This window comes from Prionailurus viverrinus, chromosome A1 (assembly GCF_022837055.1).
Source record: "Prionailurus viverrinus isolate Anna chromosome A1, UM_Priviv_1.0, whole genome shotgun sequence".
In the NCBI taxonomy this organism is placed as follows: domain Eukaryota; kingdom Metazoa; phylum Chordata; class Mammalia; order Carnivora; family Felidae; genus Prionailurus; species Prionailurus viverrinus.
The window spans coordinates 7,860,348-7,876,557 of NC_062561.1; the positions used below are offsets into that span (position 1 = coordinate 7,860,348).

At 47.9% G+C, this 16,210-nt stretch overlaps 1 protein-coding gene and 1 long non-coding RNA gene across 2 annotated transcripts in view; one reads left to right on the plus strand and one right to left on the minus strand.

Moving 5' to 3' along the window:
* Nucleotides 1-1,934: 1,934 nt before the first annotated feature.
* FLT1 (fms related receptor tyrosine kinase 1) overlaps nt 1,935-16,210 on the minus strand; it is a 177,069-nt gene continuing 162,793 nt past the window's right edge. Inside the window, exons 27-31 of the mRNA XM_047876110.1 lie at nt 13,648-13,753; nt 13,227-13,369; nt 10,453-10,537; nt 8,187-8,281; nt 1,935-4,290 (exon numbers count right to left, since the gene is read on the minus strand). Coding sequence (XP_047732066.1) covers nt 4,089-4,290; nt 8,187-8,281; nt 10,453-10,537; nt 13,227-13,369; nt 13,648-13,753 — 631 coding nt within the window. The 3' untranslated portion in view covers nt 1,935-4,088. The remainder of the gene's footprint in view (nt 4,291-8,186; nt 8,282-10,452; nt 10,538-13,226; nt 13,370-13,647; nt 13,754-16,210) is intronic.
* On the plus strand, nt 4,284-12,186 carry LOC125175535 (uncharacterized). Its single transcript, XR_007155866.1, has 5 exons — nt 4,284-4,808; nt 4,964-5,117; nt 6,548-6,637; nt 8,448-8,564; nt 11,082-12,186. It is a non-coding gene; the product is annotated as an uncharacterized LOC125175535 (long non-coding RNA).

The following is a 16,210-nucleotide window of genomic DNA, read 5'->3' on the forward strand; positions in this document are numbered from 1 at the left end:
CAAAGTGAACACACCTGTGTACCACACCCAGCTCAAGGAACAGGGTATTTGTGGCCTCTGGTTGTTTTGGTTTTGTGTTTTTCTCCCTTAAAATATCCTTCGTTGAGAAAATAGAAGGTTAGTCATCCCTGCCTTGGAACCCAGGATATTTTTGTAAAATTTCCTGGCCTGTGAAACCCAGAAGTCTGGTAGTATGTTTAACACTGAGGAGTCTGATAAACCTTACTGGGAGATCCTTCTGCTGGAGAAAAGGGAAAAAAACCAATTCCCAAATGTCCTGTAAGTTTCCAGAGTCATGAGAAAATTTCTGAACCAATTCCTCGAGCATTCTTCAAATCGTGTGCTTAAATGAGTGACTTTACTCTTATGTTATGAAAACCGATACTATTTTTAAAGGATTTCTGATTCACGAAGATGAAACGCCGTGTGCCCTCTTCGGTTAACCACAAATTTACCGGGGGGAGTCGTTTTTTCTTTTTCTTTTTCTTGCCTTTGTCCCCCAAAAAGTAGACCTGTTTTCCCACATATGTCTCCAATCTAGTTTCTGCATGATGTTTTCAGGAAGGTGACGGTATGACCACTTACGAGGACAGTTTGTTGGTCACTTACTCCATGTCTGTTGGTGATGATTGTGTCGACGACGTAATTCACAGAAAACAGTATGTGGCTAGTGTACTTTTCTTAGGGAAGCTCTCGTGTCTCAGGCTTCTGCCTAATCATTCTGTATGGTTTCCTGCGTACGACCTCTGATATACACACAGAGGCGCGCGCACACACATCCTGTAATTATGGTAATCGTTTCTTAGCTGAAAATTAGTGTTGGGGAAAACGCGCCTCTTCTTTCATTGAGGGTACCTCCATCTGCAGCCAGTGCTTGTACTCGGTCTGTACATTTCCCTTCTAATTGTATTCATTTTAGTGTTTTGTTTTCTGGGCGATGTGCCTGGTTTGTGGTTTTGATTTACTGTTTACAGCACCCTGATGGTTTAGAGCAGCATCTTGTGGTACTGAGAGAAAACTCTGCCCCTCTCTTCAGAGGGCTTGCTGGATTTTCCTTGTGCCGTGTTTCACTACTGGTATTTAAGGAGATCCCCCAGGACACCGGCCCTCCACCCCCAAGGAAAAACCTGTGACCCCCTCCCCCCACCTTTTTTTCTCACGTATAAGCAAATTGGAGAAAACAGGTAGATGTTTTCAGAAGTTAATTTTATTATATGAAGATAGCATACAAAATACATTCATGGTGACTAGAGATGTAGGACCAAATTAAGTCTTACTTATATCTGCAGCATATATTCTTGTTTGTATAAAAGTAACTTTAAAATTCCAGTTTCCTTAAATAGTCACGCACAACACACACACACGTATATACACATACAGTTACTGCCACTGTCAGTCCAAGTTGTGCTCCTTTTGCAATGAAAAGGGACTGGCAAGTATCTGTTCGTGTTTGACATTCTTTACGGGCTGGGAAACCAGGCACAGCCAGAAGACCTACATAACATTTTTTTCAGGGTTTGGACAAATTTGTTCCACGAGCTAAAACCAAGGTCTGAGCATCGCTTCTTCGACTTAACTAGATACAGACTTCCATATGGTTTCAGTCCCGTTCCACCCACACTGTTACACATACATGCTCTCACAAATCCTGAAAGGATTGTGCCAACTATGTTTGTCATAAATGCCAAATGGTTCTAATAATACCATGGGTTAATGAGTGTTTCAGTTTGTAGTGTTTAACATCCAGTGCTGGTTAAAGAACCAGTCTGTGGCAAGCACGTTGCAACTGGGTGGACTCATGACTGCAAGCTTCCATTTTCCTTTCTGTGTTAACCCTCTAGATGGAACCATCTTGACCAGTGGACTCACGTAGGCTCTAAACCTGAGTCTTTGAAGCAGCTGAATTAACATAAATTCTGAAGATTTTTTTTTTCTTTTGGAAAGATGATATTACTAGGGTCTTTGAACAATTAAGAATTAATTAGGTTATCAAAATTAAGATACCGTACGTATAGTTAAGGTTTTTGTTTTCAGTCATTGCTGGATCCTTATCGGATATGAAAAATCGGCAAAGCTGATTGAGGTCTTCTTTTCTTTTCCCTGTTGAACCTCCTTCTGGTTACCTGATTGATACTATCACCGACTGTCACAGGTGCTTTTTGTGCACATGAAGACGAGGAAGAACAAAGCTCTTCCCCTCTTCTGGCCCTGGCCTGATTTTGTCCGGACTGGGGTCCTGGTGGAGAGGCCTGCCTCACTTCTCTGCTGGCCAGACGCTTCTCCAGCAGGACCCCCACTGGAGCACCTGCTTCCTTCCTTTTGGGCTGTGCTGACTGTCCCGTCTCTTTAGACTAAGAACCTTGACACAGGAATGTGACACACAGGGAAGGAAGTAAAGATTCTCCTATTATATTTCAGGTTCTAGAGTTAAGTTACTTGCCTAAAGGGAAGCACACTCGTCTCTACCAGAAGCAGCAATTCACTGTTAACCTGTCCAGCTTTGACTGGCTTTAGAAGGTACATACGTCCTAAATACACAGCATCAGAGCCTGCTGAGAGTTCCAGGGTCTTTAAACCCTGAAGAGTAGGCACCCTTTTGTACCCTGTCTCCCTATTTCCATCATTCTCAGACCCAAGGCAAGGGCCAAAGCAGATGAAGAGAGGCTTTTCTCCTACTGATGGCTCAATAACTAATATCCTGAGTCCCAATTCTAAAAGTATCTTGCATAAATTACATATCACCTTTTTTCTCCAGGAGCATAAAGTGCTTAATAAACATTGGTTAATACTCTTCCACATCTTTCCAGTAGACCAGCATGAGATTGTAGAATCCCCATGAAAAAGGAAACATGATTGGCTTCCTCTCCTTTGGGCCCCAACTGTTCCCGCGAGTTGGTTTGGGTGGTAAAGAGATGGGGTTTTTACTGTGCTCATCCCGCTTTCGCTCCACCTATCCTGGTTTTGGTACAGAGGTAACCCTCCGCAGGACTCTTTGTTTTCATCCTCCTCAGCTTCCGTTTATAACTAACTGGACAAAACAGGTTAGTGTAAAAAAAAAAAAAAAAAGTGTCTTGATTATATATTAATACTCAAAATAGAATCTGACACCATTTTTTTAAATGTGGCTTAAAGCCCCCCAGGTAACCCTAACAGACCAAACCCGTTCCAGTGAGCTTACTCTGAGCAATCTAAGTGCAAGGCCATGGTGCCCGTGGAGCCAGCCGAGCTCAGGGTGAGTTTTCAGTGTATATTGCTAGAGGGGCCTGCAGTCCGGGCTCAGATCTGAGCACCACGCTCCGTGCTAGAAATTTTAAAATGTGCCATATGTGGGAACGGGCATAGATCCAGTCCCATAGCTAACGTTTTATTATAATTTGTAGTTGCCAAAAAAAATATTGCTCGTCCTTTACTTGCCTGCTGGAATCCCGAAAGTGTCCCCTCGTGTCTCTGTCCTGTCTGCTCCCCAAGGTGGGTTCTCAGTGTGGACCGGGTTTGGTCCGGGTCCGGAAGCCATTGCAGTGTCATGGGGGACAGCCCTCACCTACTCCCTCCCCATACAGGACGGCGCAAATTCTCTCCAGTGCTTTTGTCCTCCTTGCTCGCTTCTTCCTTTCTCCCTTCTCCTCCTCCTTCCCCGGAAGTTGCATCTGCTAGAGGACCCCAGAGACCCCGCGCGGGCCGGCTTACGGCTCCTTGCCTCCCGGTTCCAGGGTGCTGGTGGCTGGCCCCGTGGAGTCCATGCTGCCTCGCATGATCGGTGCATCTCCTGAATCACTGAACGCCCTGCGGTCTCGGGGGCAGGAGCAGGTAAGTCATTGGGCTTGGAAGTAAGGGTCTCTCTAACACACTGAATTAACGTGAGGCTTTACCAGTGGTGTTCTTTACTTATCACTATTACTCTATCTGGGGTTACATTCTTGTTAGTCAAAAAGAAAAAGAAGCACTTATTAAAAAAAATCACAAAAGGCAGCTTGCTCCTGTGGAAAGGTAAAGGTGTACATGTATGTATGTGTCCTACTGGCAAAAGCTAGTTTTCAGGGGGTATAAATACTCGTGTGGTTCTAGAAATAAGGCTACGTGTCGAACTTTTAGACAGGCGGGGTGGAATATAGGACCACCGAGTTGTAGTCTGGGGGAGGAGAACAGGACGAAATCTTCTTCTCCAGCTCGGAGTTGTCGTATGTGAACCTGCGCCTGCCTTTGCTGGTGTAGCCACACCTGGGATGGCAGACAGTAGGCCGCGTGAGGTCAGAAAGGCCCGACTCCTTACTTTTACTGGTCACTCTCAAGCTAAAGAAAGGAAAGAAAAGAAAACAAATGCACAAAATTGACTTCTTGGAAACAAACACTGATGTCTGTCCGCTCTCTCCCGTCGGGTCACTTGCTCATGGCTGTTCTACAGCTGTCGGTTATTGAGCCCCATCCCCACCTCCGGGCAGATGCCCTCTGTCCTAGAGCTGCACGCTGCCCCTCTACTCCCAGCTCGGTGGCACTCGGCAGAATGACGTCTTCCACTGGCCGGGGGGCGGCAGACCGTGTGACCAGACGCCACAAATCCGTCATCTCGGGTGGAAAATCCCCCCAGGACACACGTGGCCCTCCCCTGTCCTTAGACCGGTTAGCCACCATCGTGGGCTGAAAAATGCTCCCGCCTCCAGAATCCCTGGAACCTGTGAATGGCACTTGAGATGGCAAAGGACTGAATGTTCTCTTCCAGGGTGAGAGAGGTGGTGGAGCTGAGGATCTGCGGAAGAGGAACTTAGCCTGCATTATCCAGGCGGACCCTGAGCACAACCACGTGTGTCCTTGTAAGAGAGGATGATGGAGATGCACAGCCACACGCAGAAGGCGGGGGGGGGGGGGGGGGGAGGGTTGAAGGTGGAGCAGAGACACGTGGCCACGAGCCACGGAATGCCCAGAGACACCAGGAGCTGGGAAAAGTGAGGAATGGATTCTCCCTCAGCCTTCCAGAGGGATCGTGGCTCTGCCAGTACCTTGATTTGGGGCTTCTGGCCTCCAGAACTACAAGAGAGTACGTCTCTCATGCTTTAAGCCACCAAGTTTGTGATCGCGTGTTACAACAGCATCAAGAAATGAATAGAGCTTCATACAAAAAGGTTAGTGCGGTTGTCTCCCCATCATGTTTGTGTTCTAGAAAGCTTTTAAGTTACGGGACTCTATGTCACTAGCAAGGCTCAAAGGAGAAACTTGCTTCTGGTTCTGTATTTTGCATCCAGCATAAGATAGATAAACAAGAAAGAAAAGCTTCTCTTGTCCATTCGTGTCTGTTTGTTGAGAGAGGATGCAAGTAAGCCTGCAGGGGAGAGAGGGTGGGGGCAGAGAGAGGAGCAGGGGCTCATCGAGGCAGGACTCGAGTTCACCCGAAGCGGGACTCAAACTCACGAACCGTAAGATCATGACCTGAGCCAAAGTCAGATGTTTAACCCACTGAGCCACCCGGGAGCCCTCACGTTTGTTTCTTAATAGCTGGGATGAGAATGAGGAAACCTGACGCGCCACCACAGTTAGGTTGGTTCTGGACTAACACGTCCAGCATTTTCTTTTCAAATATTTTTATTTTGAGAGACCGAGAGACAGAAGCCCAAGCAGGCTCCGTGCTGTCCGATTCAGGGTTTGAACTCACAAACCATGAGATCATGCCCTGAGCTGAAACCTAGAATTGGATGCTGAAGCGACTGAGCCACCCAGGCCCCCCAACATGCATTATCTATATTTTTAATCTCTGGAGGGTGCAATAGTTTTCCTTCACAAAGATCTAGGTAAGTGTTCCAAAGAACACTTGGGGTCTGGCCACTTGGGGAAACGGTCTTCCCCTTTTGTTTTGGGGAAACAAAAGGTTGTGGTATCCTGCTTCCTTTCCTCCTGTGTATACTTATTCTTTGTGAGGGTCCCCTAATCTGTTACCCTCTGAGGGGACTCCACTCTGGGATCATCACTGTGCTTATGTTAAAAGGAAACTATGCAGATGTTTGCCTGGCCATGTTCCTACCCTTTGGATTTATATCACTCAGAGAGGCATTTGGAGCGATCTTTTGACTTAGATCAAGATCAGCAAACTACAGCCTGTGGGCTGGTCACCTGCATGCTTTGTTTTGTTTTTAGGCAGCTTTATTGAGATACAGTTCACTGTTTAAAGTGTCCAGCTGAGGGGCGCCTGGGTTGCTCAGTCGGTTACGCGTCTAACTTCATCTCAGGTCAAGATCTCATGGTTCGTGAGTTCGAGCCCTGTGTCAGGCTCTGTGCCGACAGCTCAGAGCCCGGAGCCTGCTTCCAATTCTGTGTCTCCCTCTCTCTCCCCCTCCCCTCTTGCACTCTGTCTCTGTCTCTCAAAAATAAACATTAAAAAAAATAAAGGGTCCAGCCGAATGGTTTTTAGTATATTCATAGATGGTGCAACCATCAACACAATTGATTTCAGGCCATTGTCATCCCCCAAAACCCATACCCATTAGTATAGCCAGTTGCCCTTCTCCCACACTTCCCACCCCCAGCCCTAGACAACCACTGGTCTACTTTCTTTCCACAGATCTGCCTGCGCCCGGCGTTTCATGTGAATGGAAGCCTACCGCATGTGGTCGGCGGTGACTGGCTTCGTTCACTTAACAACGTTTTTAAGGTTTGTCCACGTTGTAGCATGTACCAGTACCTCGTACTTTTTTATTGGCAAATACTTGATCGTATGAGTCTACTGCATTTTATCCAGCAACTGAAGGACATTTGGCTTGCTTTTACTTTGGGTCATTATGAACGATGCTGCTACGAACATTTGCGTACAAGTTTTTGCGTGAACGTTAAGTTTTCCTTCTGTTGGGTGGGTGTGTACCTAAGGAGGGCAACTGCTGAGTCACAGAGTAACTCTAATTAACCTTTTTGATTAAGAACGGCCATGGGGCGCCTGGGTGGCGCAGTCGGTTAAGCGTCCGACTTCAGCCAGGTCACAATCTCGCGGTCCGTGAGTTCGAGCCCCGCGTCGGGCTCTGGGCTGATGGCTCGGAGCCTGGAGCCTGTTTCCGATTCTGTGTCTCCCTCTCTCTCTGCCCCTCCCCCGTTCATGCTCTGTCTCTCTCTGTCCCAAAAATAAATAAACGTTGAAAAAAAAAAAATTTAAAAAAAAAAAAAAAAAAAAAAGAACGGCCAGACCGTTTCCCCAAGTGGCCAGACCGTTTTACATCCCCACCAGCAACGCACAAGACTTTCATCACCTCCAACTTTTTGGTTCTAGCCATCCTAGTGGGGGGTGAAGCTGATTTGCATTTTCCTGATGACCCGTGACCTTAAGCATCCTTTCTTGTGCTCATTGGCCACGGCTACCTGTTTTTGTAAATACAGGTGATTGGAACACAGCCACAACTCCTTGTTTATACGTTGTTGATGGCTGCTCTTACACTGCAGTGGCAGGGTTGAGTAGCTGTTTTGTGTGTGGCTCCTGAAGAAAAGACGGTCAGGTTCTTGACTTGGGGGTAGACAGGGCAGGCATTTGAACACGGGAAGGAAGGAATCCCTGATGGATAGTTTGCCTGTCCGGTGCTCTTCCCAGGTAGAGACTAGCACAGAGAAGCTGAAGTGACAGCAGGGCCAGTGGAATAAAAAGCCGGAGCCTAAGTAATTCCAACGGTACTTGCCGACGGCCACTGTAGGGATGGAATGCCAGGATCCAACAGGAAACAAGGTTTCGTTTGGAAGGGCTGGTGTCTCAGGATGGCATGTCTTACTACCGGAAAACAGGGCTGTGACGCTTCCTGTACAGATTTTGCCACCCGAGGCTGTGATCGTAGGCTAGCTCCCCTCCCCGCCCCCCACGAGCACGTCTCCATCTGACTTAGGCACTGTTCACAGGTGGGCATGTCAGGCTCCTTCCAACTGAGTCACTGTGCCTCACGCGTTTGGACTGCCTGTCTCTGTTGGGAGTTTTCTGCATGTTTCCACTTCTTAAATCCCAGGCTTCCTTCTCTGCTCTGGTGCTCATGGCCCTGATTTTATACCCTCTTTCTTGCCCTTCTGAGGGGGAAAATAGTGCTTTTCTGCAATGCCTGGACACTGTAGTTCAGGGAGGCAAGTAGCCCTCAAATGTCCCCATTACATTTTCCCCAGCATCTTCCTTCACACCCCTCCATCGATTGATCATAGAAAAGACCCCCCCCCCCCCACCTGCCCAATTTCCTTACTCAATCTTCAGTGAGGCCTTGGGTTTGCTCTCAGCCCAGGTGAAGCGCTTCAGCAAGGGGGAGGCCAGCAGAGAGCCACTGTCCATCTGGTAATCCTGGTGGGGGGGGGGGGGGGGGAGGAAAAAGGGTTACACTTCTTGCCTCACCCAGAGGGGGCCACGCTGAGTGGGGTGGGGGGGAGGATAATACTTGGCTGCGCACTCAAAGTCACCCCAAGCTCTGTCCTCACCTGCCTATTAAGACAAAGCATTTTCTCCGTAGGGGGCAAATCTACATTTTGTTGCAAGCAATGCCTATTATTCCCAGTGACTTGGAGGCCCTTCTTCCCCAAAGGGGAAGGAAATGCATTTAAACACAAGGGAAAATTGCAAGTAACAGGTGAGCATTTTTTTATAGTAAACTTTTATACAAATTATTGCCTACATATACTAAAACGAATTTTGGCAGAGGACTATCCTCTATGGGTATGCTGTTCTCTGGTGGCCACACAAAAGGTGCACCACACAAAAAATTCTGAGAAATTGGAGCATCTGGGTGGCTCAGTTAAGCATCTGACTCTTGATTTGGGCTCAGGTCATGATCCCAGGGTTGTGGGATCACACCCCATGTTGGGCTTTGCACTGAGCTTGGAGCCTGCTTGAGATCTTACTCTCTCTCTCTCTCTCTCAAGAAAAAAACAAAACAAACAACAACAAACAACAACAACCAAGAAATTATGAAGACATCGTTTAAAAATCAGTTTTTTTTCTTATGACTCCTATGGAATTGTCAGACCCTCAGCTGTCATGGTTTCCAGCACAATTCCATGTTTTTTTAATTGACTTTTTCAATGTTTTATTTGCTTTTGAGAGAGAGAGAGCACAAGGTGGGGAAGGACAGCCAGAGAGGGGACAGAGGATCCGAAACAGGCTGAGAGCGGAGAGCCCGACGTGGGGCTCAAACTCACAAACCGTGAGATCATGACCTGAGCCAAAGTTCGGCCCTCAACCAACTGAGCGCCCCCAGGCACCCTTCAACATTCCATTTTCTCGTTGGTTCATCCTTAGCATCGGGTTTTAGGCAGGTGTTCCTTACTGTGCTAACACAGCATTCCCAGTGAGTGGACTCTTTGTTCCTGCCACCCTTGAGTCTCCCTTGGGTTGTGTTTGTGTCCTTGATCATCAGTAGACAAGCCTAAGCAAGCCAAGGAGCTTGCAGTCCCCACTGAATCCCGGTGGGGAGGGTTAAGGTTGAGAGACGTCTTCCGTGTTTTGCTCAGTGTCGTTTCCTAGCACTTAAAACCAAAGCAGAAAAACAAAATTTCCAGCTACTTTTGTATGACTGGAATACTTTTGTATGACTCATTTGTCATGTTTTTAAATGTTTTGATCACTTTCTCCTCTTTATCTAGTGCGTTTGAGAAGCTTTTGGTGCTTTTTAATCTCCAGGCCACTGGGTTTGTGGCCATCACCTTCACACCCTGGCGGGTTTCCCAGGCCCTTTATGGGACGTGGGCATCACCCGTGCTTCTCAAACTTCACTGTTCACATCTGTCCCCTGGGGACTTTGTGACAGTGCGAAGTCTGACTCCGGGAGTGTGGGTGGGTCCTGAGACTCCGCATTCCTAGCCCATTTAGTGGCAACCGTGCTTACCTGGCCTGGAGATCACTTTGAGTGTAAGGGTCTTGAAGCAAAGGGTACTCTTGCCGGTTTTCCCTCACCTCCCCTTACTCTCAACCTCAAGGCCCAGAGCTTCCAAGTACAAGCTGGGTGGGGCCTTGGGTTTGCCAGGTTGTTCTGGATCACTTCTCCCATCGTGGCTGGGGAGGAACATGGCTATTCAGCCTCTAGAACCCTAGTGGGAAGGGACGTAAGGCCGAGGTTGGCTACTCTTATGAGAGAGCTTTCTGTTAGATCAGGAAGACCCAGCTACTCACAGCTTTGGATTCCTCCATTAATCTGAAAACAGGGTTCCATCATTGATAGCTAAGAAGCTTAGAAACCCACCGTGAAGTTATTGACTGAACTGTGACCCAAGGGACTAAATTATGACCAGGTGAGGACTTGGACCCTGGACTGAATTCTAGGTCACTGTCAAACTACAGAATTACCTGTTTTCACATCAGCTCCGTTTGGCTAAGTCTTGTCCCCTGAAATTGTTGTCTGAGCCACTCATTACTGACCCCTCTGAACTGGGAGCCAGCAGGTTACTGGAGCTTGTGTTTGGGTAAGAGTCTGGCAAAGGGTCCTGCCATAGTGCACTAAGTAGGCTAATCCCATCACTTACATCAAAGATCGAGGTGGCGTTTGGCGAAAGTTCTTCAAAGGTTTTGATTCTCTCCAAGCTCAAGAAATTGAAAGCATTTACATATCTGAGGAAGAAGCAGAAGGATAATCAAGACAGGAAAATGCATCTAGTTTTTATTAGTCGGGGGACTATGGGCACTGTCTCCCAGCTGAGATGAACCAGAGTACTGGAACTTTCCTGCTGTGTTCTCCTGCGAATCCTGACAGTGGTGGCCACTTCCCCCCTAGGGCTGTCAATCCACACTGCACAGTTTTGGGCAAAATCCCATAGGGACCCTGGAGAGACTCAGTAGTGGTTAGGCCTGTAGTCCCTTGTGGAACTGGGGAAATGTCAGGCCCAGAAGAAACCCCAGTCATCTCGTGGTCTAAACGCCGTATCTTACAGAGGAGAGAAATGATGCCCAGCGAAGGGGTGTGACTTGATAACGTGTGGCTGCCTACTTCTCCAAGGATGTGAGGAGACCAATGAAATGACCTCTCCAGGCCACACAGCTGATTTAATGGCTAGTCTTGTATATTCTGTTCTGGGATTACAGACTGGGAAAAATGGGTTGTAACTGTGTGTTTTCCCTATAACTACCTCCTGACCTTTTGTTGATGACCCACTAGGAAGGCTGGCAGAGATCTCCACCATCTGGCTCTTCCTCGGGCAAGTTCACCTACTGACGGAGTTTCTCGGTCTGAAACCCTGTCACCATCTGCAAGGCCTGATTTCTAGATGAGCGCTTCATTGGTCGAAGGCTGAGCAACCCCCTGAAAGGGCTCAAACAACTCTGACAGCTTCCCTCCTTCATCTCTGACACAATCAGCTACTGCGAATGTGTTCGGTCTGACCTAGTTTTCTTGTCTTTAAAAAGAAATGGGTGATTCATTTGTTGCAGCCTGTCGGGCTGGTCACGGAGAGGGAGCAGTGCCACCGACATGTAACCCATTACCACAAATCGGGGCTGGTCACTGGACTTCTCGGCCTGTCACAGATGGCTGTCAGTCTTTGCAGACTGGCCCAACCCTTAGCTATGCCTCCCCTGGTCACCTGCCCAGTGTGGCTGGACTGAGGTCAAAGCTCTGGGGTTGTGCCTACTGTAGATGAAGATGCTAGAAGGCCCTAGGATAGTCTTAAACACCCTAAACATAGTCCTAACTGCATGGAAACAAGGATGCAGTGTTAGAATACCTGGGTCACAGACTCTATTCTGCCACTTTCTAGGCACACAGCTTTGGCACGCTATCTTCCATGGAGCCTTAAGGGCCCCATTTGTGTAACGGTAATAATAATATCTGCCGTATAGTATTGTTTTGAGCATTAAAGGCATTGATGCTTTGTACAAAGAGCCCAGCACAGTCCCAGACCACACACAGCATCAGTGCTGAATGTGTATGATACACACGTAACCATGAGTAGCGATGTTTGATTCGTATATGACTGTTGGCATTGATGCGGGATACACACAGAGCCACTGGTAATGACGTGTTGACACACGTATAATCGTTAGTACTGAAGAGCTGACCCCCGCCCAGCACCCAGTGGAGACACTGAATCCATACATTTTCCCTTGTCCCTTCTCCAATTTTCCTCTACAGTAATGAATGGTTTGTTAGTGTATCCGGTAAGAAAAACAAATTATTTTATCTAAGGTCTCATGAAAAGAAAAAAAAAAAAAGTCTTTGGGGGGGAAAAAAAAGATGTAAGATTATTGTTTCAACGTTTATTTATTTTTTGGGGGACAGAGAGAGACAGAGCATGAACGGGGGAGGGGCAGAGAGAGAGGGAGACACAGAATCGGAAACAGGCTCCAGGCTCCGAGCCATCAGCCCAGAGCCTGACGCGGGGCTCGAACTCACGGACCGCGAGATCGTGACCTGGCTGAAGTCGGACGCTTACCCGACTGCGCCACCCAGGCGCCCCTAAGATTATTCTAAATAAGAGTCAAGAGGGGCACCTGGGTGGCGCAGTCGGGTAAGTGTCCGACTTCAGCTCAGGTCACGATCTCACGGTTCGTGGGTTTGAGCCCCGCGTCGGGCTCTGTGCTGACCGCTCAGAGCCTGGAGCCTGCTTCAGAGTCTGTGTCTCCCTTTCTCTCTGCCCCTCACCTGCTCTCACTCTGTCTCTCTCTCTCTCTCTCAAAAATAAATAAACATAAAAAAATTTTTTTTTAATAAGAGTAAAGAAAATGCAATGTACTGTTCTTGACTGGATGCTGATTTGTTTTTTGTTTTTTCTTAAGGTATAAAAGACATCTGGGGAACTTACGGAAACCTGAATATTTAATAATATTAAGAAACTATCAAGGGTCGCCTGGATAGCTCAATTGGTTAAGTGTCTGACTTCAGCTCAGGTCATGATCTCATGGTTCGTGGGTTTGAGCCCTACTTTGGGCTCTGTGCTGACAGCTCAGAGCCTGGAGCCTGCTTCTGATTCTGTGTCTCCCTCCCTCTCTGCCCCTCCCCTGCTCATACGCTCTCTCTGTCTCTCTCAAAAATAAACATTGAAAAACAAAACTACCAATTTTTTTCTGTGTGTGATAATTTTGATGTGGTAACACAGGAGAAAGATCTTACAAGATTTAGGTTAGAACGTTATAACGCCCGAAGCTCTCTTTCAAACAGTTGGGCAAAAAGAACCACATACATGCAGAGTATATGCGCAGAGACAAAATAGGGCAAAATGTTAACTGCGTTTGAATTTGGGAGGTGAGCTTTTTTTTCTGTCTGAAAATTTTATAATGTAAAGCTGAGGAAGGAAAGAAATCTTACCTGACATTATCAGAACTTCCTGAATTAAACTGTGGAGCTGAAATATCTTCCTTGAAGAAGTCGTCAGAGAAGGCACGGGACGAGTATGAAAACCCGCTATTTCCTGTCAGTATGGCATTTAGCGGGATATAGTCCTTACCATCCTAAAATACCAAAGATAGAGCTTTAATTGTACAGATTTCTATTTCAGCCTATTTCTGTGAAACATACCAGCTTCCACTATGTCATGTCCACAATTTTTCTTGCGTTTGGGGAAGATAATTCTGCGTGCACACACGTTTTTTTTTTTTTTTTTTTTTTTTAGCTTCTGATCTCAGCTATTAACAGCTCTTAAGACAACAAATAAAATACCTCCCCCCTTGACTTACATTCAAAGGCGTATCGGAATATCTTCTGATATTCTAGATTAGGTTAGCTTTACCTGTTGTACATTCGCCTGGAGCAAATCGCCTAGTTTTTCCACAAGTTCTGCAAATCTTGGCCTTTCTTTTGGGTCTTTGTGCCAGCAGTCCAACATGATCTGATAGCTGTTGAGGGAAAGCACGGTAGAAATAACTGGAGAGCAGCGGTGACGGTGTCGACTGCCCCCCACATCAGCGACGTGATGGGTGTCGTCCTACAGATAACGGTTCTGCTTCTTGTGGCTTATGATCCTTGCCCTCACTTTTGGATTTGGGCCTGCAGCACCCCCCCCCCCCCCCCCCCCCCCCCCCGCCCAGGCTGTTTGGGCCGGGGTCCTACCGGTGGTGGGAAACGTGTCTAGAAAGGCAGACTAACAAACCCCGCCCTCCAGATCCCGTCACCACCCAAGTTTTTTGGAGGGCTTGAGGTCTCTGCAGAGGGGAAGACATAAGCTTTTCTTGAATAGAGCAGAGGTATTGGAAAGAAAATGTATATATTATATTTCTTAAGAAATGGGCTTGACCTTCTTAAAAAAAATTTTTTTTAATGTTTAAAGAGAGAGAGAGTGTGTGTGTGAGCGAGGGAGGAGCAGAGAGGGAGACAGAATCTGAAGCAGGCTCCAGGCTCTGAGCCATCAGCACAGAGCCTGATGTAGAGTTTGAACTCAGGAACGGTGAGATCATGACCTAGACTGAAGTCAGAGGCTTATTAACCAACTGAGCCACCCAGGCGCCCCTGGCTTGGGCTGCTTAATAAGGATGTAGTAGGTCTAGGGCCCCCCAGTTCCATTACTGAGCGCAGCAGCGGAGACTGGTTGAGAAGGCGCTGCATACGAGACTCATGCCACCTCCAAAGGGTGACAGTCTGTGTCAAGTATGAGGAGTCCCTTGGGCTGCAAGCAGGTTGCTTCCATGTGGAGGATCCCCTCTCCCCGCCGCCAACCCCAGCATTTCAAAGCAGCCATTACAAACTGGCCTCCCACGCTTCTCAGGGCACTGGGTACAGGTCGGGAAACGTCTGTCTTAATATTACAGAAACCAAATCGTGTCCTGGGGTTTAAATGTCAACAGGGTTCCTCTATGATTCTTCTCCTCTGACCTTTGAGATGTAAAAGTAACTGGGCCCTTCTCTGGGCCGCGTCGAGAGGATACAGGTCCCTGCCTACCCCCGTCCCTGGAAAACACACGCCAGAGCACCCTGCACAGACTGGCTTACACATTTACGCTCCTTGGGTGCTCTGCTCTCCTCAAGGGAAGTTCGCTGTCAGTCATCTCTTCTCTCGAAAGATCATCTGGGCCAGAGAGGGCTCTGACCAAGTTGGATCAAAAGCTGAATGTGCTCAGAATTTGGAACTGGATCAGAACCCGGCTGTTGGCGCTATGTGGGCAGGGACCACATCTCAACCCCCGTCACCTAGCTCAGAGCCTGGCATATAAGCGCTCCAGTACTGATAAGGAAGTCACCCGAGACAGCAAGGCTTCCTTCCATGAATTCTTAATCATCTTGCAGACACTACTTGTAGTGCTGGGACCTGGGGGTTCCTGGGAAAAGCCTGAGAACCCCCCACGCTGCCGCCCCTTAGACATGCGCTTTCAGTCTGCACCAGCCTCTCCCAGCTGGGATATCCTTCTTTGGTTTCAAAGTATACGTGAGGTGGCCAACACAGTAGGAGTACAGGCAGGTCGCGAAAAGAGAAAAGAACGCGATCAGGAGGACGGGAAAATCAGACAAAAGGCAAAAAACTACAGGCAATGCTGATACCACAGAATTTATGTCCTGCCTCTGAGGAGCTGGCGAGAGGCAGCGCTCCAAGCTTCCAGGCAGCTGGTGAAAAGAAGGAACAATCGAGGACGTGATGCACGCAAGCCAAAAGTTAAAAACACACCAGTTACTTGGAAGAAGCACGGCTCTTCCTAGAACCGAAATCCGAAAGGAAGCCGTCCCAGACACCTCTCCATCAATGGCAGGGTTTCCATCTAGGAAATAACGACTCCACGGGACCGTCTTGTACCCTTGTCTTTCAATGTTGGCCAAAGCCTTAACGGCAAGAATCCCAGTCGGCGAAAACAATTCTGAGAGGCAAGACACTGCGGTCCGGGTGCGAGTGGCTCTTTAGGTGCCCAGGGGAGTAGTGACCCCATGTGGTCATCAGACACCCTCCGTGGATACTGGGCTTCAAAAGCAAGCTGTGCTAATACTTGGATGGTGGAGCTGAGGTTACTTTCTCCGTACCCAGCAAGTAGATCTCCCAGGTCTTTGATTAAGGGACTGGAGCTCACAAAGATGTCTTGTCTGAATTGCAAATTCTCCTGCCTTTGTCCAAACTGATGGGTCAAGACTGTACTCAGAAGATGATTCTGGCTCTCTCCCACCCATGTATGTCATCCACTGTATCTATTCTACCTAAGTCCTAGGGGGTGCGGTGGGGGGTCAACTGGTCCCAAGAGCTGTGAAGGCCAATGTCGACCTCCTGAGTCTCACTTTGCAGACACGTAGGAGACTGGGAGTGAGGACAGGAACACAGGCTAACTCTGGGCCACTGTCCCTTCTCTCTGGGAGACCTAGGAGAGGGCCGCAGTGCC